Here is a 27,057-nt window from a genome sequence, read left to right on the forward strand (position 1 = left end):
TTGGAAAGACACCTGGTAATGTGTATCAAAACACTTAAATTTATTCCTATCACTTAAGAACCTTTCCTAAAAATTTCATCAGAGTTACGCATGCGTGTGCAGCATTCATGCATGCACACTTACATATGCACACAGAATTGGGGTTAAACAAATGACAATTCACTCTCAACAACAATCAAAAAGCAGAAACAACTTAGACACATATATAAGACAATAGTTAAGCAAATTATCTATATAATTCAATATTAAGGGTTAATTTTAAATGTTTTTAAAAATTTATAATAACATAAATAATTTTCTAAAAATGTTAAAGATAAAACAGAAAATGTAAAAATTATCTCTACTCAAGAAAAAAGGTTAATATATCAAAATGTTAATAGTGATCTTGAGGATGTGGAAAAAGAGGAACCCTTGGACACTGTTGATGGAATTGCAAACTGGCGCAGCAACTGTGGAAAAGAATATGTAAGTTCCTCAAAAAATTAGGACTTCTGGCCAAGATGGAGGCATAGGTGGAAACACTGTGCCCCCTCCCACAACTAAATTTAAAGACAGCAAAGTTTTAGAAACAAAAATGCAGCCAAAACAGTGAAAACTGAACTGTATGGAAGTCTGACAACAACGAACCACTCAGCCAGACCGGTAAGAGGGGCAGAGTCAGCGATGGAGCGGGGTTGGGCTGGAAAGATCGTTGGGTCCAGACTGACCCAGGAGCAGAGGTGGAGGCAGTTGGTGGATCCCAGGCATGTGGTGGCGACAGGCGGACCCAGTGAGGGTGCACGGTGGCTGGCTGACTACGGTCACACATTCACACATAGATAAACCAAGCAAAGGAACAAACAGTGAGACAGACCGCTCAGGCTAGGGCCCTAGCGACTGGAATTAGAGCCTGAAAGCACCAACTGGAAAGACTTTCTCAGGGTTGAGGGGCCGGGAGAGGCTCCCAGGCTCACAGAGAGTTTGTTGGAGAGACTCACAGGGTCCTGGAGAGTACACGAGCCCACATACCCGGGAACCAGCAGAGGGGACAGAAATTTGCTTGTGGGAAGCCGCAGATGGGACAGAAATCTGAGAGAGCGAAGCAGAGCAAAGCACCATTTTTCCCCCTCTCTGACCCCGCCCCCACATACAGTGTCACAACCCAGCAAATGGTTCGCCCCACCCTGACGGACACCTAAGGCTCTGCCCCTCAAACATAACAGGTGGGAATAGACCAAACATTATGACTCAAGAACAGCTCAAAGCCCCAGAGCCTATAATTCTAAGTGACCAAGAAATAGCCAGCCTTTCAGATGCACAGTTCAAAACACTGGTGATCAGGATGCTCACAGAATTGGTTGATTTTAGTCACAAATTAGAGGAACATATGAAGGCTAAACTGATTGAAATGAAGGGAAATGCACAGGAAACCAATAGTGATAGAAAGGAAAGTGGGTCTCATATCAGGGGAGTGGACCAGAAGGAAGAAAGAAACAACCAAACAGAAAAGAAGGAAGAAACAAGAATTCAAAAAAATGAGGAGAGGCTTAGGAACCTCCAGGACATCTTTAAACATTCCAACATCCAAATTATAGGGGTACCAGAAGGGGAAGAGGAACAGCCATGAGTGGAAACCTTATTTGAACAAATAATAAAGGAGAACTTCCCCGGTCTGGCAAAGGAAATAGACTTCCAGGAAATCCAGGAAGCTCAGAGACTCCCAAAGAAGTTGGACCCAAGAAGGAACACACCAAGGCACATCATCATTACATTAGCCAAGACTAAAATGAAGGAGAGAATCCTAGAAGCAGCAAGAGATAAGGGGACAGTCACCTACAAAGGAGTACCCATCAGACTGTCAGGTGATTTCTCAAAAGAGACCTTCCAGGCAAGAAGGGGCTGGAGAGAAGTATTCCAAGTCATGAAATCCAAAGACCTACAAGCCAAGATTGCTTTATCCAGCAAAGCTTTCATTTAGAATGGAAGGGCAGATAAAGTGCTTCTCAGATAAGGTCAAGTTCAAGGAGTTCATCATCACCAAGCCCCTATTATATTAAATGTTAAAGGGACTTATCTAAGAAAAAGAAGATAAAAAATATGAACAGTGAAAGGATAGCAAACTCACAGTTATTAACAACCACACCTAGAACAAAAGCAAACTAAGAGGACAGCTAGATCAGGAGTGGAACCATAGAAATGGAGATCACATGGAGGGTTAGCAACAGGGGAGTGGGAGGAGGAGAGGGGGGAGAAGGTAGAGAATAAGTGGCATAGACAGTAGGTAGAAAATAGACAGGGGGAGGGCAAGAATAGTAGGGGAAATATAGAATCTAAAGAACTTGAGACAAGTGGTTATAAACTAAGGGAGGGACAATGGTGGGGGAGGGGTGTGCAGGGTGGAGGGGAGTGAAGGGGGGAATGGGCCAACTGTAATGGCATAATCAATAAAATATATTTTTTTAAAGTTCCTCAAAAAATTAAACACAACTACCATATGATCCAGCAATTCCACATTGGGAATTGCTGGGAATTTATCCAAAAAAATCCAAAACACAAACTCAAAAAGATATATGCATCCTACCCTATGTTCACTGCAGCATTACTTAAAAAATATGGAAGCAACCTAAGTGTACACTGATAAACAAATGGATAAATAAGACATGGTACGTATATACGATGGAATATTACTCAGCCATAGAAAGAATGAAATCTTGCCATTTGCAAAATATGAATGGACCTAGAAGGTATTGTGGTAAGTAAAAGAAGTCAGTCAGAGAAAGACAAATACCATATTATTTCACTTATATGTGGAATCTAAAAAACACAAAGAATGAACAAACAAACCAGAAACAAACTCATAGATACAGAGAACAAACTGATGATTCTCAATGGGAGAATTTGGGATAGGTGAAAAAGGGGAAGAGATTAAAAAGTACACACTGACAGTTATAAAAATAGTAATAGGATGTAAAGTACAGCATAGGAAATACAGTCAATAATATCATAAAGACTATGTATGGTATAAGATGTGTAGTACTAGACTTCTCGGGGTGATCACTTCAAAAAGTATATAAATGTCTAATTACTATATTAAGTATAGTAATTAGATATTTACATTAGGTGTACATATTACTATATTGTACACCTGGAATTAATATGATATTGTAAGTCAACTGTAATTTTTAAAAATAATAAAAAAGCAGTTAATAGGAACAACAAAAAAGAATGTGAAGGGCTTACTCTAGGCACAGATGTTCTGAAGTTGAGGATTCTAGTAAGGAAGGAGGAGGATGCAGGGCTAGTAACAAAGGCTAGGGCTAAACTGAAAAGGATCTTCACTCCAAACTGGCCATTTCTTTGTAACTTAGAACTCTAAGCCACTTAACACCTTGAGGCAGAGGATCTATTCTGATTAGACTTCAAAAGCTTTAACTTGGCAGTAAAATACACCCTTGAAACAATGAAGCCTTGAAACTCATTTTCTGTCAAAACAGAATGCTTAGAAATTCATGACCAACTTCTCTGCTGGGAGCTAGGATGACCAAGCTGCCCAGTCATTCCAGCATTGCATCACTCTCAACAGACAATTCAGAGGCTGGGTCTATACCTTCTCTGCTGCCTTCATAAGGGATCTAATGGTGAAAGTAGTTGGGCCAAGAGCATATCAACCACCTACATTTTCATTCAGCAGGTAACATGAAAGTCTGGGAAACAGCCAAAGTATTTCTTGTGATTCTGACAGTTATGGGAAAATATTATAAGAGTCTGGTGAAACCACTGCTGAGAGCACAACCTGGATTGGACAGCAGCTCATACGGAGCCCTTGAGGGCTGATGCGCTCACATGTCCTCAGCCATTCCCACTAACCTGCGCTATGACCTGGCAGCAGCAACTGTGCACATCTGTGGAGTCTGCCCCAAAAGTCTCTCACACTCACAAAACCTGGACACCACTCCATTCACTTGGGAATTTCTAGACAGTAACTTGGTAAATAAGGAAGCAATGCAAACTTCCTTTCAAGAAATTACCCTGCAGTCATGCTAGCCACGTAGAATAAGGCAGAGTCATTAGGGAAGTGGGCCTCTGGGTACTGCCAGCACACAGATGTACCAGCAGTTATACTTTTACTATGGATAGAGTGCTGCAGACAACATTCAAAATACTTTCAGGCTGCCACTCTTTGCTGGGTCTATCTTCGCCCCATGCGCCTCCTGGGCTCAGGATTCTGGTGCAGAGCAGCAACAAAGGGGTGGTCTAGGGCTATCTTTTTATTGGTGTCTTTCTCCGCTAGAAAATAGGTTCTATCTGAGTAGTGGGGGCATTCTGTTTTGTTCACCCCAGTGCCTGGTACATTATAGGCACAAAATAAATTATTTGTTGAGTAAATAAATTAATATCAAATTTCCTACCATGAATATCATTACTGCATCTAGTCCTGAATTTTATTTCTGCATTAAACCAATCTGTTTTTGCTTTCAAACAAACTCAGCATCCTTCAACTGAAAAGCAGGAAACAATGAGTCTGAAAATTTGGGGGTATGGCTGGGGGAAGCTGTTGGCCAGGCTGGCTAATTACAGCAAAAAAATAGGCTACCTTCCCACAAAGAAGAAAGAAAAACTTAAGGAAAAAATAAAGTCAGGAATTGAATTAATCCCAATTGTCTAAGGGTGTTTGTATTAGAGCAAAACACTCTAAAAATTTCAAGAACCTATGAACTTATATAATTGTTAATTGTCACTGTGGGTTCACTTGGCCAAATTTTGTGCCAAGCAGTCTATCTGAATTAACTAATTTAATTTTCACAAAAATCCTACATAGGTATTATTACTAGCTATGTATTACAGATGAGGAGACTGACATACTAATCTGAGATGACAAAGCTCATTAATGCTGCCCTCAGGACTCTACTGTACTACACTGAACACAGCCCAGGGCAGTAACTGAATTCAAATAAATTAAAACAAACTGGAACCATAGGGGGAAAAACAGTTTAGGGAGAGATTTCCGATCAAGATGGTGGTGTAGGTAAACACAGCTCACTTCCTCACACAACCACATCAAAATTACAACTAAACTATAGAACAACCATCATTCAAAAACATCAGAAATCGAGCTGAGCAGAAGTCCCACCACTACAAAATTAAAAAAGAAACCACACTGAGACTGGAGACATGGTAGGGGCTGGTCTCACCCATGTATGGCAAATAAAAATCAGGGGGGAGACCTCAGGAGTAAGGGATCCCAGCTGCACACTAGGCTCCCCAGCATAGGGTTCCAATGCCAGGAAGAAAAGTCCCCATAACTTCTGGCTTTAAAAAACTAGTAGGGATTGAGGCTGGAGAAGACAGAAACTGCTGGACTCTCAAGCAGTTCCTCTTGGAGGGCCCACGCACAGATTTACTTAGACTCACTCCCTCTGAGGTCCAGCGTGGGGGCAGCATATTGAAAGGCATCAGAGGCATACCGGGAGGAAATGAATTGTGCAGCATCAGGGCAAGAGGTGAGAGACAGCTTTCCCCCAGGTGGAAGTGGTGACAGAGGCCACTGTTCCTTTTCTGAGCCCTCCCCACCAGAACCAAAGAGCTGGCAGGCAGGTGCCATATCTAAGATTACATCAATTTGGCTCACACTGTTTGCTCCACCCCTGTGATTCCCTGAGGCCCTGCCACCCAGCTTCAAGGCTAACCCAAGCTGTTTCCAGTAGCTTTTTCATTTGAATGGCCTGTCTTGATCCACCCTTCAGATTTTCCTAAATTCTCTCAAACAAGCAGCATCTGGCTTCAGTGAGCCCTGTACCTCTCGATAAGCTGCCCCAGGCCCAGCACTAGCAGCAGCCAGCCTTGGTTCACAGGTTGGCTTAGTCTGGGCACCTCCAAATCCAGCATAAGTAAGAGTCATCCGCAGATAGGTTTGCAGTTTATGCTCTGTAACACCAGAGCATAGGCGGTGGCTGACCCTGGCTGTGCCAATAGCAATCAAGGCTCAACTACAACAGGAGGGTATACACCAACCACATGGTAGGTACAATTTGAGTATCCAGCTTGGGTAATAGGGGAGGCTGTGCCACTAGGCTCCATAGGACACCTACTACATTAGGCCATGCTACCAAGCCTAGGAGATGTGGCAGTTCTACCTAATACTTAGAAACAAACACAGGGAGGCTGCCAAAATGAGGAGACAATAAAACATGGTCCATATGAAAGACCAGAACAAAACTTCAGAAGAACTAAACAAAATAGAGACAAACAATCTACTAAATGCAGAATTCAAAACACTGGTTATAAGGTTGCTCAAGGAACCTAGTGAGGACCTCAACAGCATTTAAAAAATCCCATAAATAGCCCTGACTGGTGTGGCTCAGTGGATTGAGTGCGGGCCTGAGAGCCACACAATCACGGTTCGATTCCCAGTCTGATTCCCAGTCAGGGCGCATGCCTGGGTTGCAGGCCAGTTCTCAGCAGGGGACACACCAGAGGCAACCATACATTGATGTTTCTCTCCCTCTCTCCTTCCCTTCCCCTCTAAAGATAAATAAATAAAATCTTTTTAAAAATCCCATAAATAATGAAAGATACACTAACTGAAATAAAGAACAATTTATAGGGAAACAACAACAGAGTGGATGAAGCTGAGAATCAAATTAGTGATTTGGAATATAAGGAAGCAAAAAAATAACTAATCCGAATAGCATAGCAAAAAGAATAGAGAATCCCAAAAAATAAGGATAATGTAAGGAGCCTCTGGGACAACTTCTAAAGTATCAACATTCACATCATGGGCATGCTGGAAGGAGAAGAGATGGAGCAAGAAAGTGGAAACTTGTTTGAAAAAATGATAGAAAACTTCCCTAACTTAGTGAAGGAAACAGACATACAAGTCTGGGAAGCAAGTAGTCCCAAACAAGATGAACCTAAAGAGGCCCACACCAAGACAAATTATCATTAAAATGCCAAAGGTTAAAGACAAAGAGAGAATCTTAAAAACAGCAAAAGAAAAGCAGTTAGTTACCTACAAGGAAGCTCCCATAAGAACCTGAAGTGATTTCTCAAAAGAAACTTTGCAGGCCACAAGTGACTGACAAGAAATATTCAAAGTGATAAAAAGCAGGGACCTACAGCCAAGATTGCTCTGCTCAGCAAAGCTGTCATTTAGAACTAAAGGGAAGATAAAGAGCTTCTCAGACAAGAAAAAGCTAAAGGAGTTCATCATCACCAACCTGGTATTACATGAAATGTTAAAGGGTCTTCTTTAAGAAGAAGATCAAAACAATGAACACTAAAATGGCAATAAATACCTATATATCAAAAATTGTATCTAAAAAACAAAACAAACAAACAAGCAGAACAGAAACAGAATCATATTGATGGTTTCCAGACTGGACGGGGGTCAGGGAGATGTGCAAAAAGGTGAAGGGATTAAGAAGCACAAATTGGTAGTTACAGAATAGTCATGGTGATTAAAGTACAACATAGGGAATAGAGTAGCCAAAGAACTTATATGCATGACCCAAGAACTTGGACAACAGTGTGGGGATTGCCTAAGGGACTGGTCTGGTCCTGGGTAGAAGGGGACAAAGAGAGAAAAACTGGGACAACTATAAAACAGTAATATATAATGTAAAAAAAAAACCCAAAGCAGATGAACTTTGTACAAAACTGTCTCAGTGATGAAGCTGAAAAATGTAGATACGTTTTTTTAGAAAATTATTAAAGCCAAAGTGTTGCTATTGAAGGCTCACTGCATGATGACGAGAGGCTGAAGCACAAATGCATACCTCCTCATCCCCCACCCCTGAACTCTGAGCTCACAGATTTGCTTCTAGCCACTTCTCAACACTGTGGCCTGGTAAACCTTTCATCTTCTCCCTGATAATTCAATTCTTTCCTCAGCTCACCTCAGAAATGACTCAAACCACAAGCTACAGGGCTGGAGAGGCTACATGTATACTCTAGTTTTCAAGCCCACACCCCATCCTGGAGCCAGAGGCTGAAGACATTTACATCAGACGAAAATGTGAAATGATACTATGTCTCCTATTTTAATAGCAAAATTGGCAGATTTAGTCATGCCCTCCTGTCTGACCAAGCAATGACCTTGCCAAGTTCCACTTCCTGAACCCACAGCAGAGGCTGGCTACCCCAGCACGAGGCAGACGCCAACCATAGCTTTACCTTACCTTCCCTTTCAGTGTCTGCAAAGCATCCAGGTAGGCCGCCAGCATGGGCAGACTCAAGGTCTCCACCAGGGTGGTGTGCAGCCACTGGATCAGCTTGGTGTCCCAGCTCACACTTGCCAGGGCCTGCCGCACTCTCCTCGCACACTTGTCCACAGCAACACGACGTAGCACTGGCTCATTGCAAGCCTGAAAGCCATACACGGAACGATAAAACACGAGGTCCATCTTGTCAGCAATTGGGTGGGTGGGGGGGGCACACATATGTGCACTGCGGGCAGCTTTGGGAGTCTCACCCCTTCATTGGCCAAGCGGGCAAGCCGGTCAGACTGCAGTGCTTTGAGGATCTTGTTGAATAGTTTGTTCTGGGCCATTGTCCAGCCTGTTCTGAAAAGGAAACTCCGAGGAATTAAAGTCAAACCCTAGGAATACTCCTCACGCATGAACGCTATATAAAAATTATGTCATGTCTTTTGTTCCCACCGTAAAATGGCATGACTCAAAGTCACTTATTCTAAGACCACCGAACTAAAGTACAAGACTAAGATCTGGTCCCAGTTCTGCCAGTGAGCCACCTCAGCATATAGTCGTATTAATATATACACTAGTAGTCAAAATCAGTCAAAATAAAGTCTTTTTAGTGCTAGCCAAGCTAATTATTTACCTAGTAGTGGCTAAAATAATCCATTGGTACATAAAAGAATGGCTGCACCGCACAGACATATTTGAATTCCACAAGATTAATATTTCACGAAAAAAGGCAAACAAGATGAGCAAGCCTTTTAGCGTATTAGAACCTCAGACTAAGATAAGAGGTGTATTTAAATTAGCTTTAGGAACAAAAATAGAACAGAAATATAACAAATGAAGAGGCTGTTCTCCCACTCCCTGATCTTCTACCCTACATAACCTCTCTTCCTTTCCACCACATATTGTTTTTTCTGTATATCACATAATTAACAAATTTACTTTTGAATGTCTGTTCCATGTGAGTTAACAGTGTCATCAGCACAGGACACAGGCATATATACTTCTACCCTGTTTGTGGATGGTGGGATGTGTCTTCCTCCAACTCAGCTGTGAACCCCTGTAATTAGAAAACCTGTCCCACTACCCTGTCCCCACCAGTCATACCCTGCACAGTGAAGTGGCACTTTTTAAAGTCCTCCTCCACTCCAGTCGATCTTAATTACTCTGATACCCCAACTCTGGGCAGTATTCTTCCTAAAGACACTGAGAGAAATGTTAACAGAAGATGCCCAATTAATATTTGTTTACCAAATCCCCTAGCCATAAAAATAAACCAATAATAGTATTACCTTAAAAGATTTTTTAAAGCATGTGCCAGAACCAAGAAAGAACCTGGAATAAGACCAAGGTAGTAGTTCAAACCAATAGGGATAAAGGAAGTGGGGCTGAGACAACTAGTAGTCAAATGGAAAAAGAAACCCTGGAACCCTACATACAAAATAAATTTCAAGTGGAATAAAATGTTAAATACCAAAAACATGCCCTGGCTGGTGTGGTCAGTGGACTGAGTGCTGGCCTGTGAACCAAAGGGTTGCTGGTTCATTTCCCAGTCAGGGCACATGCCTGGGTTGTGGGCCAGGTCCTCAGAAAGGGGCACATGAGAGGCAATTAAACATTGATGTGTCTCTCCCTCCCTTCCCTTTGGTTCAGGGTTTGGTTTACTAGCTTCCCTTTGCTAATAAAATCTGCAAAGCACTAGAAGAAACAGTGACAACTATCTATCTATCTACTGTAGAATAAGTAAAGCCTTTAAGTGCAACCTAAAACCTAGAAACCTTAAAAGGAAAAAAGAGAAATGTACTACATTAGTATTTCAAACTTCTATAAATAAAAAAGGTGAAGTATCATAAAGTGAAAACACCTGTGATTTCATTAAAATAGAAAAGACCACTAGAAAACTAAGAAAAAGACAAAATACTCAAAACAAAAACAATGGGCAAAGAACATGAAAGGCAGTTCACACACAAAAAGTATAGGCAACGCTGTTCAAAATCAGATACACAAATTAAAATAAAAATATCATGTACTGCCTATCAAATGAGTAAAAATTTAAAAGTTTAATAGTACTCTGTGCTGTGAGGATGTAAGAAGATAGCTACTGCCTTACTTTATGATGGAAATATAAATTAGCACAACATTTGGAAAATCATTTTTGGACAGAAATCAACCAGAAAACGTAAGTCAGATCATGTCACTCTGCTCAAAGCCCTTCAATGGCCCCATTTCATCTGTTAAAAGCCCAAGTTATTGCTTTAGGCTATCTGGACCCCACTCCCTGCCTCCCAAGTCCCAAATCTCTGAATATCAAACTAAAAGAAAACCTCACTAGACCCTGATGAAGTAGCAGGAATAAGGCATATCACTGTCCACAGCTGCCGGACTTCTGTGCTTCACGACAATGCTCCTCCATCCCCCATTCTGCGTGCTCCCATTTCACAGCCAGGGCCCTGGTCATCCAGGCCCTCCCCCTCGAACAATGACTCTGTTTCTACCTCCTTCAGGTCACTGCTCAGATGGAACCTCTACTGAGGCTTCCCTGACTCACCCCTATTTATGAAACTGCCAGCACCATGCTCCCACCTTGGTTTCCCTATACCCCTTCCAGCCATATCGCATTCTCACATTCTACCCATTTTATTTCTTTAGTCTGTCTCCCTCTGCTAGAATGTAAAGGGCAAGATGGCAGGGACTTTTGTTGGTTTTGTTTAAGTGCTGCATCCCCAGCACATAAAATAGAATCTGATACATAGTAGGAACTTGACATCTGCTGAAGAAGCAAATGGATAAATTGTGTGTATACAACATTCTGAGTCCTGTAAACAGCTGAGCGCAAACTCAAACCTTCACGCTCCTCACCACACTAAGCACTTGGAGACTGAGCAGCAGAAGACACGGAAGCCTAACATAGGTGCAAGTAATTTGAGCCTTTCACCACACCAGGGTGGTCAAACAATTTCAAAACCTCTTACCTGACTGCACACCAGCATCCTTCCGATCACACCCCACCAAGAAGGTACCCTATTTTCTACAGCTTATCTTTCTAAAAATTCCAGTAACATGGCCCAGGCACTATGAAGAGGGAGAATAAATTATGCTTTGTAATTCCCTTGGTACCTCTGTCCCACTGCCCTTGGAAGGAGTAAACACCCTCTAGAAAGGAGAAAAATGAGGTCCAACTTCTTTTCCTTCTGTAAAATAAATCTCACAGGCATGTTTACAACCGACCAGTCATACAACCCAGGAGAACACTAACTCGGAGCCATCACTCTAACCAGCTCTGCAGTGAAGAGCCAGATGTGTGGCTTCACTCTCTTTGACTAAAACAAACATGGGTCTCAGGTTACTCTACCAATAAAAACTCAGGTTAGCTATAATTACTGATGGAAGCAACAGCTGTAAGAGAACAACAGAAGTCCACAATCACAGAATTGTTCAGAAGCTCTCCTTGCTATACTAATCCCCTTCTCAACCTCCACACCTCCTTTTTAACACTCTTGTTGAGTACCAGAAGCAGTCTCAGGTTTCTGAGAAATGTCCTTTTACTTATTTTCCCCTAGTTCTCTGGACTTATTCCTGCTACTTCACTGGATCTTGTCAGGTTTTGTTGTAGTTTCAGTTTCAGAAATTTTGGACTTAGAAGGTGAGCAGTGGGAGCTTCAATTCAAGTGATGGGACACAGGACACCGTGTGATCAGAAGGCTTGTGGGAGCCAGCTGGTTCACATTATTTGAATGCACAAAACACTCACATGAGTAGCGTCTCTCATGTACAGTGAGTCCCAAGTGAGCTCAGGGATTTGATGGTGGTGGCAGGAGGTAGGATGTTCACAAATAGTTTAAAAAGCTCTCTGGATATAGAACAAACATTTCAAAAATTTATATGGAACCATAAACGACCCTGAATAGCTGCAGCAATTTTGAGAAAGAAGAACAAAATAGGAAGGATCACAATATCTGACATCAAACTATATTACAAGGCTACAGTAATCAACAGTCTGGTACTGGCCCTGGCTGGTATGGCTTGGTGGATTGAGTGCCAGCCTGCACACCAAAGGGTTGCTGGTTCCATTCCAAGTCAGGCCACATGCCTGGGTTGCGGGCTGGGTCCCCAGTTGGGCGGAGGGGGCGGCATGCAAGAGGTAACCACATGTTGCTGTTTCTCTCCCTCTCTTTCTCCTTCCCTTCCTCTCTCTCTAAAAATAAATAAATAAAATCTTTTAAAAATTTTTCAAAAGAAACAGTTTGGTATTGGCATGAAACAGATACACAGATCAATGGAACAGAATAGAGAGCCCAGAAATAAACCCAAGTCTCTATGGTCAATTAATATTCAACAAAGGGGACGTAAGCATAAAATGGAGTAAAAACGGCCTCTTCAATAAATCATGTTGGGAGATCTAAACAGCTACATGCAAAAAATGACATTCTACCACCAACTTACACCATACAAAAAAATAAACTCAAGATGGATAAAAGACTGAAATATAAGTTGCCACACCACAAAAGTCCTAAAGGAGAACATAGACAGGAAAATCTCAGATATTCCACACAGCAATATTTTCACCGATATGTCCCTTAGAGCAAGGAACATAAAGAAAAGAATAAACAAATGGGACTTCATCAAAATAAAAAGCTTCTGCATGGCTAAAGAAAACAGCAGTAAAATGAAAAGGAAAAACAATATGGAAAAATATATCTGCCAGTGATACCCGGACAAAGGTTTGATCTCCAAAATATATAAAGAACTCACAGGACTCCACTCCAGGAAGACAAACAACCCAATTGTAAAATGGGCAAAGGACCTGAAGAGACACTTCTCTAAGGAGGACATATGAAGGGATGCTTAGCATCACTAGCCATCAGAGAGATGCAAATTAAAACCACAATGAGATACCACTTCACACCCGTCAGAATGGCCATTGAAAACAAATCAACAAACAACAAGTGCTGGAGAGGTTGTGGAGAAAAAGGAACCCTAGTGCACTGTTGGTGGGAATGCAGACTGGTGCAGTCACTGTGGTAAACAGTATGAAATTTCCTCAGGAAACTAAAAATGGAACTGCCTTTTGACCCAGTTGCTCCACTGCTGGGATTACACCCAAAGAATCCCAAAACACCAAGTCAAAAAGAACCTATGCACCCCAATGTTCATAGCAGCACAACTTACAATAGCCAAGTGCTGAAAACAGCCTAAGGACCCTTCAGTAAATGTGGATCAAAAAACTGTGATACATTTACACAATGGAATACTATGCAACAGAAAGAAAGAAGCTCCTAACCTCTGTGACAGCATGGATGGAACAGGAGAGCATTGTGCTAAGTGAAATAAGCCAGGCAGTGAAAGACAAATACCATATGATCTCACCTATGAGTGAAACCTAATCAACAAAACAAACAAGCAAAATATAACCAGAGACATTGAAATTAAGAACAATTTGACAGTAACCAGAGGGGAGGTGGGAGGGTATAACGGGGGAAAAGAAGAAAGGGTTGTCAAGAACATGTATAAAGAGCCCATGAACAAAGCCAATGGGAGGGTAGGATCAAGGGTGGAGGGTGGTTGAGGCGGGGGGACTGGTGGGGGGAAAATGGAGACAACTGTACTTGAACAACAATAAAAAATAGAGACAGAAAAAATCTACCTTCAAATAAGCAATTTTGAAAAGATATAGTAGTATATACTTCTGTTTGCAAACATCACTAAATCAATAAAAACAGAGATCTAGTTATGAATAAAAAAAAGAAAAGCGCTCTGGAGATAAAGAGATATATATTTCCATGTGAATACATCTCTGTTTTTCCTGGCTGGTTCTGCCCTATAGGTAGGCATTTAGCTTATGCCCCTTTTACTGCTCTTATGAACAGTGACCATCTCTCCTTTCCCTATAACACGCACATGCACACATCTATCTCTGACTTTATAGAGCTATGCGAGTATCTCTAAAGGATAAATTTCTTATGGTGGAAATGAAAGATCAAAGGCTATTCTGTGTTAAAATTTTTGAATTTCCATTTCTGTGAAAAAATGTATAAGAAACCTGTGACATCTTGAAAGTGGTATTACATTGCAGACTTACCTCCAGCAATAAAGCTCATTTATAGGTTAGGCAACAAATACAATTTCTTCATGTTCAACAATCTCTTAAGCTTTCTCAAAGCATATTGATGGTGTTTCAAACTTTAATTCCAAGGACAGTGAATAAGGCATAATTTATGTATGAGGCACCAATAGCATTTCCAAAATTATTGTTTTTATTACATAACAGGATATTTTATCCATCTGTTTTTCTTACTCTATTCTGAAAGTGAAAATGATGGCGGCAAGGAAAATGAAATGAACAAAATGGGAAGGGGGTTAAAAAGCTACTTAGAAATTACTCCTATACATCACTGACAGCTAAAATTAAATTCAAAAATCACAATGGTGGAAGGCTAAAGTCCCAGAAAAAGTTCTTAGTATTGTTGCTCAATATACAACAAAGTGACTCCAAGAACTGAAATACATTCTCTGTATTTTGTCAGCTTCACAGAAGGCTGGAAAATTAAGTGGGCAGGGAAAAAATGATCTAACCTAAGATTAAGAGCACGCAAAATATATAATTAAGGAAAATTTTAAAAACAGGAGACAGAATTTTAAATACAAGTCTAAACAGTTAAATAGCTGATGGGAACTGCGGTGAGTCAGCACAGTCCCCCACCTAAATATATTCAATTTTCAAGAGCATGAAACGCCTCTTCTTCATTTTGTAGATGAGATCAGATAATCTAATGTCTTCCATGCTCTAACTGAACCTGAATGATGTTCTGACCTCTGGTTCATCTTATCCAAAGCAGCCAAAAGTCACATTGGCCCCAGAAAAGCCTAATGTTTTCAAACGTAATTGTTCTTTCTCTGATAGAGACAAGTTTTTCAAGAGAGACTAATTCAATGTTAAAATGTCTAAGGGAATTTTTTTTAACCAGAAATCAAAAAAGAAGGGACAAAGTACATCCAGAGAAATAAAATAGGTCACACTTACTTTTTCAGGTTATAATTTTTTTTTGCTTAAATACCAGAGAAAGGAAAGAAAGAATGAAGAGAAGAGAGAGAAGGAGGAGGGCAAGACTAGGAGAGAGGGAAAATAAACAACACAAAGATTGTAGACTCAAAATTTCAGGCATTCAATCTAAGATTAATAATACACAGACACATACAATATTGAGAGAGATCATTAGAGCATATTTAGAAAAGGAGACTGGCTTTCTTTTGGCTGAATTCAGAGAAGTTCTGATTTCTAAGATAAGACAACCTGCTTTAGGACACTAGACTCTTTTACTGAAATATTGGAAATGTCCTAAAATCCACTTGAGCAATGCTGAGACATATCATGTATCAGGAGTATTTTACTGAATGTCTTTCAAAAGCTGTGCATCTAATTAAACTTGATAACTGAGAAACATCTGAGGGGGAAAAAGCTGATCCAACTTCTTTAGGACAACATTACTACTCCAGCAAAATGTAAATCATTTTCTTTTTCTAAATAAAGTTTTTCTCTTTTTTAAAATTAATCTTGGAGAGAGGAACATAAATTTGATGTTCCACTTATTTATCCATCCACTGATTACCTCTTTTATGTGGCCTAACCAGGGATCAAACCCGCAACCTTGGCATAACAGTATGACACTCTAACCAAGTGAACCACTTGGCCAATGTGTGAATCATTTTCAAAGGTTCTTCAAGTCGTACAACTCCAGCAAGCAAACACAGGAAAATGATCTAGACTGGAGGTCAGCAAATGTTTCCCACAGTGGACTGGGTAGTAAATATTTGAGTCTATGGGCCATATGGTCTCTGTCACAACTATTTAACTCTGCAGTCACAATGCAAAAGTAGCCATGGACAATACCTAAAAGGGTGGGTGTAACTTTGGTCCAATAAAACTGCATTCATAGACACTGAAATCTGAGTTTCATGTGTCTTCTTCAGATATTTTTTCCAACCACTTTAAAATGTGAAAGCCATTCCCAGTTCCCGGGCTTACAAAAATAAGCAATGGGCCCAATTTGGTGCATGGGCCCCAGATTGCTAATCCCTGATCCAGGCAATTCAATCAATCAGAGAAGAAGATTTAAACTATTTCACAAATTATCAGGCATTACTACAGAAAGTCAGAGTCAGTTGAGGGAGGAGGGGGCTTCATTTTCTATTACATAGAAAGTTATCTGAAGGCAGTTACTACTCAAATAATTCAAGAGGGAAAACCAAAACAGTAACAAAGAAAATTAAGTTTAAGTTTCTGATTCCACTGAAAGATGTCTGAGGAAAAACAAATTTCTAGTCCTATAGTCCATGAGTTTTTGATGTGGGAAACTAATTTTACATGATTTTATACAGGAAGAAAAACAGCAGCAATTTAAAAATCAACTCAAGGGTAAGAATGGCAACAAGATGATTACAATCAGCAGAGAGAATTAACTGCAATATCCAAACAGACTATGGATTTAGAGTTTGGGGATAAGGTCATAATATGGTGACCTCTGAAAGTGAAGCCAGTAAGTATCATCAAATAAAATGAGCTGTGTACAAAAGTGACCTACCTGAAAAGATGGTTTGTAAGCCTGTTGCTAATAAGGACACCTCCAAAATCTCATCAGACACTAAAAAACAAATAATCTGAGATAAACTGAGTGCTAATTAATCATATCAATCTATGGCAACGTCATAACAGAAGGACGGAGGTCCCCATGGAGAAAGATAAGCCTCTGTCAGTGTTTCCCTGCAGGACTGGGCAGGCGAAACTGCACCTGGTGAGGCCTACTCTGTGAGCCCTTTTGCTGTGAGGAAAGATGGGTGCATCTAGCTACCTAGTAGAAGGAGGAAGCCTCTAGGGCAGACTCTGCACTTCTGGAATAGAATGGCTTCTCAGCCTCCTACTGAGAATCCATGCTCTGGCCAGGCCATCCCAGTGTCTCATCTGCTTTACAGTTATACCTGTCCTAAGAAACTGGTATTCATATGTATTATTAAGTTTCTGGTGACTTTGTTACGTATAAGGATCCCCAAAAACCTCTTGATTATGAGCATTGGAGAACTAATTTAAAAACTTCGTGCAGCCCTCCCATGCAGTTTCTGCAACTGCACTGAGGATGCCACAAAAGCTCACCTTGTTCAGACACCAATGGCCCTTCTTACTTCCCTTAAGAAGTGAGTAGAGGAGTTGAGGGACTTCCAGCCAAGATGGAGGCGTAGGTAGACACACACTGTGCCTCTTCGCACAACCAAAAGAAGGACAACAACAATTTAAAAACAAAAAACAACCAGAAATGACAGAAAACCAAACTGTACGGAAGTCCGACAACCAAGGAGTTAAAGAAGACACATTCATCCAGACTGGTAGGAGGGGTGGCTGGTGGACTCAGTGAGGTGGCAGATTGTGGAGTGGGGCACACAAGGCTGCAGCTGGCAGACCGCCAGGCACTCCACTCCCACATCCACACACAGATAAACCAGGCAAAACCAAGTGGGAGCAGGAGCTCCCAGCCTCACAGGAAAGTTCGTTGGAGAAACCCACAGGGTTTTACAACGTACACAAACCCACTCACAGAAGAATCAGCACCAGAAGGGCCCAATTTGCTTGTGACTGAAGAAAGTGATTGAAAGTGACTGGAAGCGACGGAAATCCGGCTGAAAGCAGAGCAAGCACCATTGTTCCCTCTGGGACCCCACCCCTACACACAGTGTCACAACCCAGCCACAGGGGTTGCCCCACCCTGGTGAACACACAGGGCTCCGACCCTCACTATGTAACAGGCATGTCAAGACAAAAAAAAATGGCCCAAATGAAAGAACAGATCAAAGTTCCAGAAAAAATACAACTAGGCAATGCAGAGGTAACCAACCTATCAGATGCACAGTTCAAAACACAGAATTGGTTGAATTTGGTCACAAATTAGATGAAAAAATGAAGGCTACACTAAGTGAAATAAAGGAAAATGAACAGAGAACCAATAGTGATGGGAAGGAAACTAGGACTCAAATCAATGGAGTGGGCCAGAAGGAAGAAAGAAACAACCAAACAGAAAAGAAGGAAGAAACAAGAATTCAAAAAAATTGAGGAGAGGCTTAGGAACCTCCAGGACATCTTTAAATATTCTAATATCCAAATTATAGGGGTACCAGAAGGAGAAGAGGAAGAGCAACAAGTGGAAAACTTAGTTGAACAAATAATAAAGGAGAACTTCCCCAGTCTGGTAAAGAAAACAGGTTTCCAGGAAGTCCAGGAAGCTCAGAGAGTCCCAAAGAAGTTGGACCCAACGAGGCACCCCCCAAGGCACATCATAATTATATTACCCAAGGTTAAAAATAAGAAGAAAAAGAAAAGAAGACAGTTACCTACAAAGGAGTTCCCATCAGACTATCAGCTGATTTCTCAAAAGAGACCTTACAGCATATTCCTAACAGGCAAGAAGGGGCTGGAAAGAAGCATTCCAAGACATGAAATCCAAAGACCTACATCCAAGATTGCTCTATCCAGCAAAGCTTTCACTTAGAATGGAAGGGCAGATAAAGTGCTTCCCAGAGGAGGTCAGATTAAAGGAGTTCATCATCACCAAGCCCTTATTACGTGAAATGTTAAAGGGCCTTATCTAAGGAAAAGAAGATAAAAATCTATGAACGGTAAAATGACAACTAACTCACAACTATGAACAACTGAACCTAAAAAAATAAAAACAAACTAAGCAAAAAACTGGAACAGGAACAGAATCACAGAAATGGAGATCACATGGAGGGTTAGCAACAGAGGAGTGGGAGGGGGAGAGGGGGGGAAAAGGTACAGAGAATAAGTAGCATAGATGGTAGGTAGAAAATAGACAGGGGGAGGGTAAGAATAGTATAGAAAATGCAGAAGCCAAAGAACTTATATGTATAAACCACAAACATGAACTAAAGGGGAGGAATGTGGGTGGGAGAGGGTATGCAGGGTGGAGGGGAGTTAAGGGGGGGAAATGGGACAACTGTGATAGCATAATCAATAAAGTAGATTTAAAAAATAAAGAAGTGAGTAGAGGAGTTGAGAACACTGGGCTCTGGAGGTGTAGTGCCTGCTTTGGACAAATCCCTGTTCCATCATTTTCTAACTAAGACTTCTTAACCATTCTGAGCTCAGTTTCTCCACCCTGTAAAATAGGGATGAAGAGGTACACCTTAAAGAGTTGCTTGGACGATTAAGAGATCACGCACATGAAGAGTCTGGCACAATGCTTGGCATCTGACAAATGGTGGCTCTTTTTTGTTACTACCACTGATTACTATTTTTAATTAACTGTAACACCATTTTGCTGAATCCACTGACTCTGGTAATATACCAGTAGTTGATATTCACTAACAGCAGTTTTTCCTCTTTATCCAAAGCTCTGGAAAGCATTTCCCTTTTTTAGGGCACAATGTTAGTTCCAATTCAAGATCCCAAGCAATTTCTTCACAAGCTATTCAATCAAAGTGCAGAGCTGTTCCACTTTTAACAACCACCACTTTGATCACACAAGCACATCTGCTCAATATCATTTCCAACTTCTGACCAGGCTCATAAATCATGACAATTGCCTCAAACTTTCCTACCCTTCTTAATACCAAATGTCTTCTTTCTCTTCCATTATTATAAAATAAGATCTAACATTATGGCAAGTGTACCAGCTACCAACTCCTATGTAAGATTTTAACATCCACTTACAAATGGCAAGTAAATAAACAAGAGAGCCATCAGGAAAAGACAAATTAAAACCACATTGAGATGTCACTTCTCAACTTCTAGAATGTTGACAATAAAGAAAAAGACAAATAATAAGCCCTAGCTGGTGTAGCTCAGTGGATTGAGTGCCGGCCTGCGAACCAGAGGATCTAACCAGGTTAGATTCCCAGTCAGGGCACATGCCTGGGTTGCGGGCCAGTTCCCAGTAGGGGACACATGAGAGGCAATAATACATTGATATTTCTCTCCCTCTCTCCTTCCCTTCCCCTCTAAAGATAAATAAATAAAATCTTTTTAAAAAAAGATAGATAATAAATGTTGGCAAAGATGTAGAGTTGTAGAGTTGGAACTCTCTTACACTGCTGGTAGGAAGATAAAATGGTATAGTACCTTTGGAAATCAGCCTAGAAAATCCTTAAAAATTAAACATGGGAGTTACCATACGACCCAGCCATCCTAGATAAATATGCAAGAAAATTGAAATCATATGTTCACATAATAACAACATGACTATTCACAGCATATTCCTAACAGCCAGCAAGTAGTGGCAACCACAATATCCATCAACACACAATGGATAAACAAAATGTGGTACATCCATACAATGCAACATGTTTTGGCAATAAAATGGAATGAAGTACTGATTCATGCTATAATATGCATGAGCCTTGAAAACATTCACTAAGTGAGAGAAGACAGACACAAAAGCCACATACTGTATGATTCCATTTCTATAATCAGAATAGGCAAATTTAAAGAGACGGAAAGGAGACTGATGGTTGCCAGGGGTTGGAGGGGTTCGGAGGTAATGAGAAGCAACTATTAATGAACATGAAGTTTCTTTTGGGGGTGATAAAAATGTTCATCAAACTGACTATGATGATGAATATATTAAAATGTACACATGAAATAGGTGAGTTGTATGGTATGTAAATTTCATCTTCATAAGGTTGCTATGCAATAAGTAAAAGATAAATGTTCTCCAAACTAATGACCTGGAGAGAAGAGTGGAGTCCCTGGGTCAGTAAGAAGCACAGTAGCAAGTCAGCCAACTCGTGAAAATGGGCTGAAGTAGTCCCTCAAAACCATGGACTGCAAATCTATATTCAAAAGCCACTCAAATCAAACATCTACTAGCATTTCATGTGACTCCAAAATATTTTCATGACCCTAGTTATAGACCATATAAAACAGTTATCTTACAAATTTATATCTAATGATTTTGAGTTTGGGGTTTTTTTTTGTAGTCTGGGTAACTGCTATATCAGATCTTGTACTATATAAACTACAGAGTTAGTCATACCTATTAAATTTAATTTATTTATCTATTTGGTAAATGTTTATCATATGCCTATTATATGCCAGGCAGTTTCCTGGGTGTCAGGGATGCAAGGGGACTAAGATGCAAGCCCTTGTCTCAAGGAGCTCACTGCAGAATAAGCTAAGACTTATAATGCAGAATTAGAACAGGTGTGTGGATGCTAATGAATAAGCACCTAACAAATGTGTTTCAATGCAGATGATACAAAATATTTACAGTGCAGTGAACATTAATGCTGTAGTGACCAGTCCTCCTGAGGAGTGGCCTACCTGTTGACATGCTCCTCCCAGTCTTCTGGTGGGGGAGGGGCATCTGCATCAGTCCTGGCAAAGATGACATGTCTTTCACACTCGTTCATCACACTGCGTGCCTTCTGATTGTCGTAGAGTGGCACAGGGGTTGATGTGACAGTCTCCACATCTATTGGGACATCTGATTCACTGTAAAAAGGTGAGAAGATACGACCAGGACACATGTATTTTACACAATACAGGTGTTAAACAATCAACTAGTTGCCAAAAATGCCTTTATAATATAACCAGCTTTAAAGAATTCAAAAGCACATTAAATCCACAAGAAAATCATGATCTAAAGTCATCTTTCCAACATTTATTGCAACCTTTGCCCTCTGACACACTCTTATATGCAGGGGACACAAAGTCATTTCGGAATGACTATATGCAAAAAATGAAAAATGGCTATTTTTTAAAAAGACAAATATATTCCATAAGCAAATGGTTGACTGCCTATCTGTAATTTCCAATACAACAGCTATAGGCCACATGAAATTATTTAAATTAAGAAAAATTAGAATTAAAAATTCAGTTCCTCAGTTACACTAGCCACATTTCAAGTGCACAACAGACATACATGACTGGTGGCTACCATACTAGATGCACAGAGAGTTCTGTGGATAGTACTGATCCTGGGTTTTAACTACTCATACAAACTTTCCCTGTCACTAGCAAGTCAGCTAGTAGTTCATTATAAAGCTTCTGATTATCTAAGACAGATTGCATGGAATGTAGACACCTTAGCTATTGAACTCACTATGAAAAGAGCCTAGAACAGAAACAAACAGAAATGGACATCTGAAGAATCTTTCATATTCTAAAGTGTTAAGAAAATCCTAGTGCCATAAGGATACTGCACCAACTGTCACCCCAAATACTATGCTAATCAAACTGGTCTACTGGTTGTCTACCAAACATCACTTCAACTTTCTGACCTCAGTGATTTTATTGCAACCATTCCCAATGTCTAGAATAATGACATCATTCTGAAATGAAATGAAATCATATGTAACTAGATTGGGTGGTGGGTGAAAGAGCTGATTATCTTCTCTGGACCAGACACTGGGTGAGGCACTTAGACCTGTGTACCTAAAAGAGAACTCTTGATTTCATCATTCTAACATATCCTCCCCAAGTCTTCCCCAACTCACAGCACCAACCAGCTGCTCAAGCCAGAAATCTAAGAGTCATCTTAGTTTCACCTATCCCTTACTCCCAGGCTTTCTAACTCACTACAGCAGGTCCTGTTGACTCTACCTACAAAATATATCTCAAGGCCATGCATTTTTCTCCATTTGTGCCATTCCTATCCCTATGCAAGTTATCATGATCTCTGGCCCACACAACAACATGGCCCCCTGGCAGGTCTCCTCTATTCCATTCCTGTACTATAATCTATTCAACAAAAATTCAAAGTGATCTTTTAAAAATATAAATCCAATCTCTAGGTTAAGATCTTTCAGTGATTTCTCATAACTCTCAGAATCAATTTCTATATGTAGCCTCACCCATTTCTCTCCTAGCTCTCACATCCCTAACACAACCATACTCCAGACACAACAGACTCATAATAAGTTCAGACTCATAATAAGCTCAGACACAATAAGTTAATAGAAAATGCCAAACTCCCACTTTCGAGGCCTACAAATGGAGACGGTTTATAAGAGAAAATAATTTCCTAAGGACTGTCTACAGAATCTCACATTTTAAAAATGTGAGATACAAACACAGGAGTTTCAATATTAGCAAGAAGCTACTACATAACTAGAGAAAAAGATCTCAAATTCTATATTTAAGGAGCTCATCAGTTATGCCCTAGGTTCAGAGGCATCAGGATTATGCTGAATAATTCCCTATAGTCAGAGATCCTGTGCCCTGTACAACCAAAAAAAGACAACAAAATGCTGCCCTCCTTAGGAAATGAAATAAAAACCACTATTCTGTATGTGTTTAAAATAATGCGTATCACGCACAGTACCTCTAGTTCTGTGGCTTAAGGGGGGATCTAAGGAACAAAATATAAGATTTCAATTACCCAACAAACCTATAACCCATGCTAGAGGAAAGATTAAACATTAGGTCATATTAAAACAAACATACAAAAAGCCTCCTCCCCAAAGCAGCTTATAAAACTACATCAGGGTTTGATTTGGTCATCAAAATAGAATATATCAACAAATCTTGAAATATAAGTAATTATAACACCTTAAAGCTTGAAAGAATTGCTAAACAGTTTTAAGTCCAATGTAATTATATTACCTATTACATACTAAATTTATGAGAAAAAAATCCTTACCCTATAATGTAGGCTGTCTGAAAATATAATCAGACCTAAGAAGGGTTTAGATCACCCATGGGTGAGTTCTGAAACAAGCTAAAGCAGAAGGAAAGAAAAGTCTTGTGGATATGCTCCTGAACTTTGCAGGTAAAGCCAGTAAAAGGTTATTGTCGCCAGTGTTTGGGCAAGCCAGAACACTAGACTAAAGGAATGAGTCTAAACCTTTGTGGCAGTTTTTAAGTCAACTCTTCAGTCTTTTTTCTTCACCAATTAAATAATCCTCTTCCACTTCCCCTTTCCATACAAGTCCTATTACCTACATGGAATAGTTTGGTTTCTTTTGAGCATTCTTCCTTTCCTAACTTGTTAGATGTCTTAAATGTTGATGTCCACAACATAGACCTGATTGATATCCTCACACTGCTCACCAGAGATGCCTGAAGTAAACATCCAAGCCACCCACTCCCCTCCCACCCCCACACAATCCTCCATAGTCAAGTGGTCTGGAATCCCCACTATCTAATCACTGCCCAGTTAGGGCAACCCGAAACCCTTAGGAGGGGAGCCCAAACTCACATGGTACTTTCATGCTGCCTTCGGGGAGTAACAAAGAGCATTCGGGTGGGCCGGGCAGTACTGGCATCTGGGTGGGCACTCCATGGCTTGGCATAGCTATGATCCAGAAAAACCAGATCCAGTTCCCGTTCATGCACTGAAAGCTGGAAGAGTAGTGAGGTGCCCATGCGCCGTGCTGAAGTCTGGAAGTCCCTCTCCACACTCCGGTGGGCCATGTCACTGGTGGGGCAGCAAGTCAGAGAACAGGTATCTGCATGCTAGTCACCTGCAGTGGAAAGTTTGCAATTCAAATATTCTAAATTTTTTCCATCTTATTTACTTTCGTGACCTTTCTAGTATCCACAATTGAAACTCCATTACACTGCACACCCTCACCCACCGCAGGGAGGGTTCCTGAAATCTCACCACCCTCCAAAAAGGTTCTGGCATCATCAGTTCCTTCATACTCAATCTCTACAAAAATTCGTTCATCGGAGAGTTGAATGACTCCCCTGGTCGCTGAGGCCTCCCTCAGAATACTAATTTGCTTAGCCGGCGCCTCGATTTCCTACATGGGCCAGAAGGCTTTTGGCGAGCAACAGTTATCACAACAAGTTTTAATTCTTCTCAAGCTAAGTAAGGATCTCTACCGACCCTGAAGCTTCAGGGCTCGCAGTAGCGGCGGGGCAACATAGGCCTCTAGGAGGCCCTTTAAGTCTCTAGTTTGATGTTAATTGAAAGTTTTGCACCGACTTCATAAGTCTGCAGTTTTCAAACATACAAACGAGGGCTCCTTCTCGAACCGGTAACAAATACCACCCCAGGAAGACCTCTTCCTTACCCGGGGTGGGCGGTCCCCACAAACCGCCCGGGAGTCCCACCACCCCTGGGGGTCTCGCCGCCGGACCTCCAATCGGCCCCATCCAGTAGGCGGGGCTTATCGTTCGCACTTTACGGAAGGCGCCAGTTCGAGGAGGGGGAAGGGATGAAGCGACTTGGCTAAGGTCTCCGAGAGTTCGCAACCAAGAGGCGCCGCCTCACACCCGCCGCCCGCGGGTCCGCCTTCACGCCTGGCCCGGTGTCCGCGACCCAACACGTCCGGGGCGGCCAGAGCTACAGCCCCTAGTCCCTGAATGCCGGTGAGCCCAGAGGCTGTGGCCCAGCACGCCCCAACCCGTCCCGACCCCAGGCCGCGACCCCCACGGCCCGCCACCCCAGTGGGCCTACCCTCCCTTACCCACAATGCACTGGCCGCGCGCTCCGCCGGGACGGACTCCCAGGGCGCGTGCGCGTTAACGCCCAACGTGTCCTTCTCTCAGGGCTTCAAACAAAATGCGGAAGCGGTCAACACCCTGGGAAGGGAGGTGTGGGAAGCGATAAAACCAGGAGTGGATTATCCTGCGCCCCTGAGGCGGGAAGCCGAGAGTCGGAAATGCGCGGATCGTGGTGGCAGGTGANATGCACTGGCCGCGCGCTCCGCCGGGACGGACTCCCAGGGCGCGTGCGCGTTAACGCCCAACGTGTCCTTCTCTCAGGGCTTCAAACAAAATGCGGAAGCGGTCAACACCCTGGGAAGGGAGGTGTGGGAAGCGATAAAACCAGGAGTGGATTATCCTGCGCCCCTGAGGCGGGAAGCAGAGTCGGAAATGCGCGGATCGTGGTGGCAGGTGAGCGCGGAGTCCAGGATCCCCCTCCTGCATTTTCATCGGAGTTCGAGGGCCAAGGAGGAGGCCGGCTCCTGCAGCGCCAGTCTTGCTGTCTGCACCCCGTTCGTTGTTCCTTCGCCCTCCACCTCTGCTACAACCCTGAATGGGCTAGTCGGGAATTTTACCTCTAAGAAACAACCACAATAAAAATCGAAAAAGTTCTTGTGACCCTGAAACTGCTCTAACAAATAGCCTATTAAAAATAAAGGGCCCTAACTGGTTTGGCTCAGTTGGTTGGGCACCGTCCCACAAATCAAAAGATCACCGGTTTGATTCCTGGTCAGGGCACATGCCTGGGGATACTAGTTCAGCCTGGTGGAGGCACAAATGAGAGGCAACAGACAGATTTTTCTCTCCTCTTTTACCCTTCCCCCTCACTCCAAAAAAATAAATACAATCTTTTAAAAAAGAAAGCAAGAAAAGAAACATTTATCCAGAGTGTTGTTGAAACAGGATAATAACGATACCAGGAGAGAACACAAATAGACTTCAATGGTAATTACCATGCGGGACCTAAGAGTGTTCCAGAAGACGAAAGATTTCCTGATGAGAGAATTGGGGTGGTCATGAAAAGGAACTCACAGGAGGCTGGGCTTGGTAGGACCAGGCCATTGCAGAGGGACTGGGAAGGTTGTTGAGGCACATGTAGAGTTATAAATGGGCCAAATACTACCCAACACCATGTCTTTGGCCTTCATATTACTTTCTTAAAATTATTTATGTACAAACATTTTAAATTTGGGAGGTTTGATATAAACATCCAAACTTCCAATTCTCTTTGAAAATTGGAGCCTGTGGCAGCTCTAGACTCACCTGGTGTGGCAGGCATGGGGTCTGCATATGACGGCCCTGACGGCAGTCTCACTGGGCTCTGTGGCCCCGGGGGATTTGATTCATCACCCACCCCTGCACACATACACACTCTCACACAACATCCCTGGACTAGAATTAAATGCAGATGTCCTCGGGATGGCAAACACCATCAGCAGTTAA

General features: G+C 41.7%; 1 protein-coding gene across 12 annotated transcripts in view; it reads right to left on the reverse strand.

Moving 5' to 3' along the window:
* The window catches only part of KANSL3 (KAT8 regulatory NSL complex subunit 3), a 44,179-nt gene extending 18,523 nt beyond the window's left edge, over positions 1–25,656 (reverse strand). For 4 of the 12 annotated variants that reach the window (XR_005067745.1, XR_005067744.1, XM_037055020.1 and 1 more), the window contains exons 1-5: positions 25,200–25,530; positions 24,380–24,644; positions 21,502–21,672; positions 8,450–8,540; positions 8,157–8,342 (exon numbers count right to left, since the gene is read on the reverse strand). Coding sequence is in view for 10 of the 12 variants with exons in the window: in XM_037055020.1 (XP_036910915.1) it covers positions 8,157–8,342; positions 8,450–8,540; positions 21,502–21,672; positions 24,380–24,594 (663 nt within the window). In the remaining 2 variants the exon portion in view is untranslated. The other 8 variants (XM_037055016.1, XM_037055015.1, XM_037055013.1 and 5 more) reach the window with 8 other exon arrangements.
* Positions 25,657–27,057: the final 1,401 nt, after the last annotated feature.

This window comes from Sturnira hondurensis, unplaced genomic scaffold (assembly GCF_014824575.4).
Source record: "Sturnira hondurensis isolate 20B ecotype Veracruz unplaced genomic scaffold, ASM1482457v3 Scaffold0008480, whole genome shotgun sequence".
Classification (NCBI taxonomy): Eukaryota; Metazoa; Chordata; class Mammalia; order Chiroptera; family Phyllostomidae; genus Sturnira; species Sturnira hondurensis.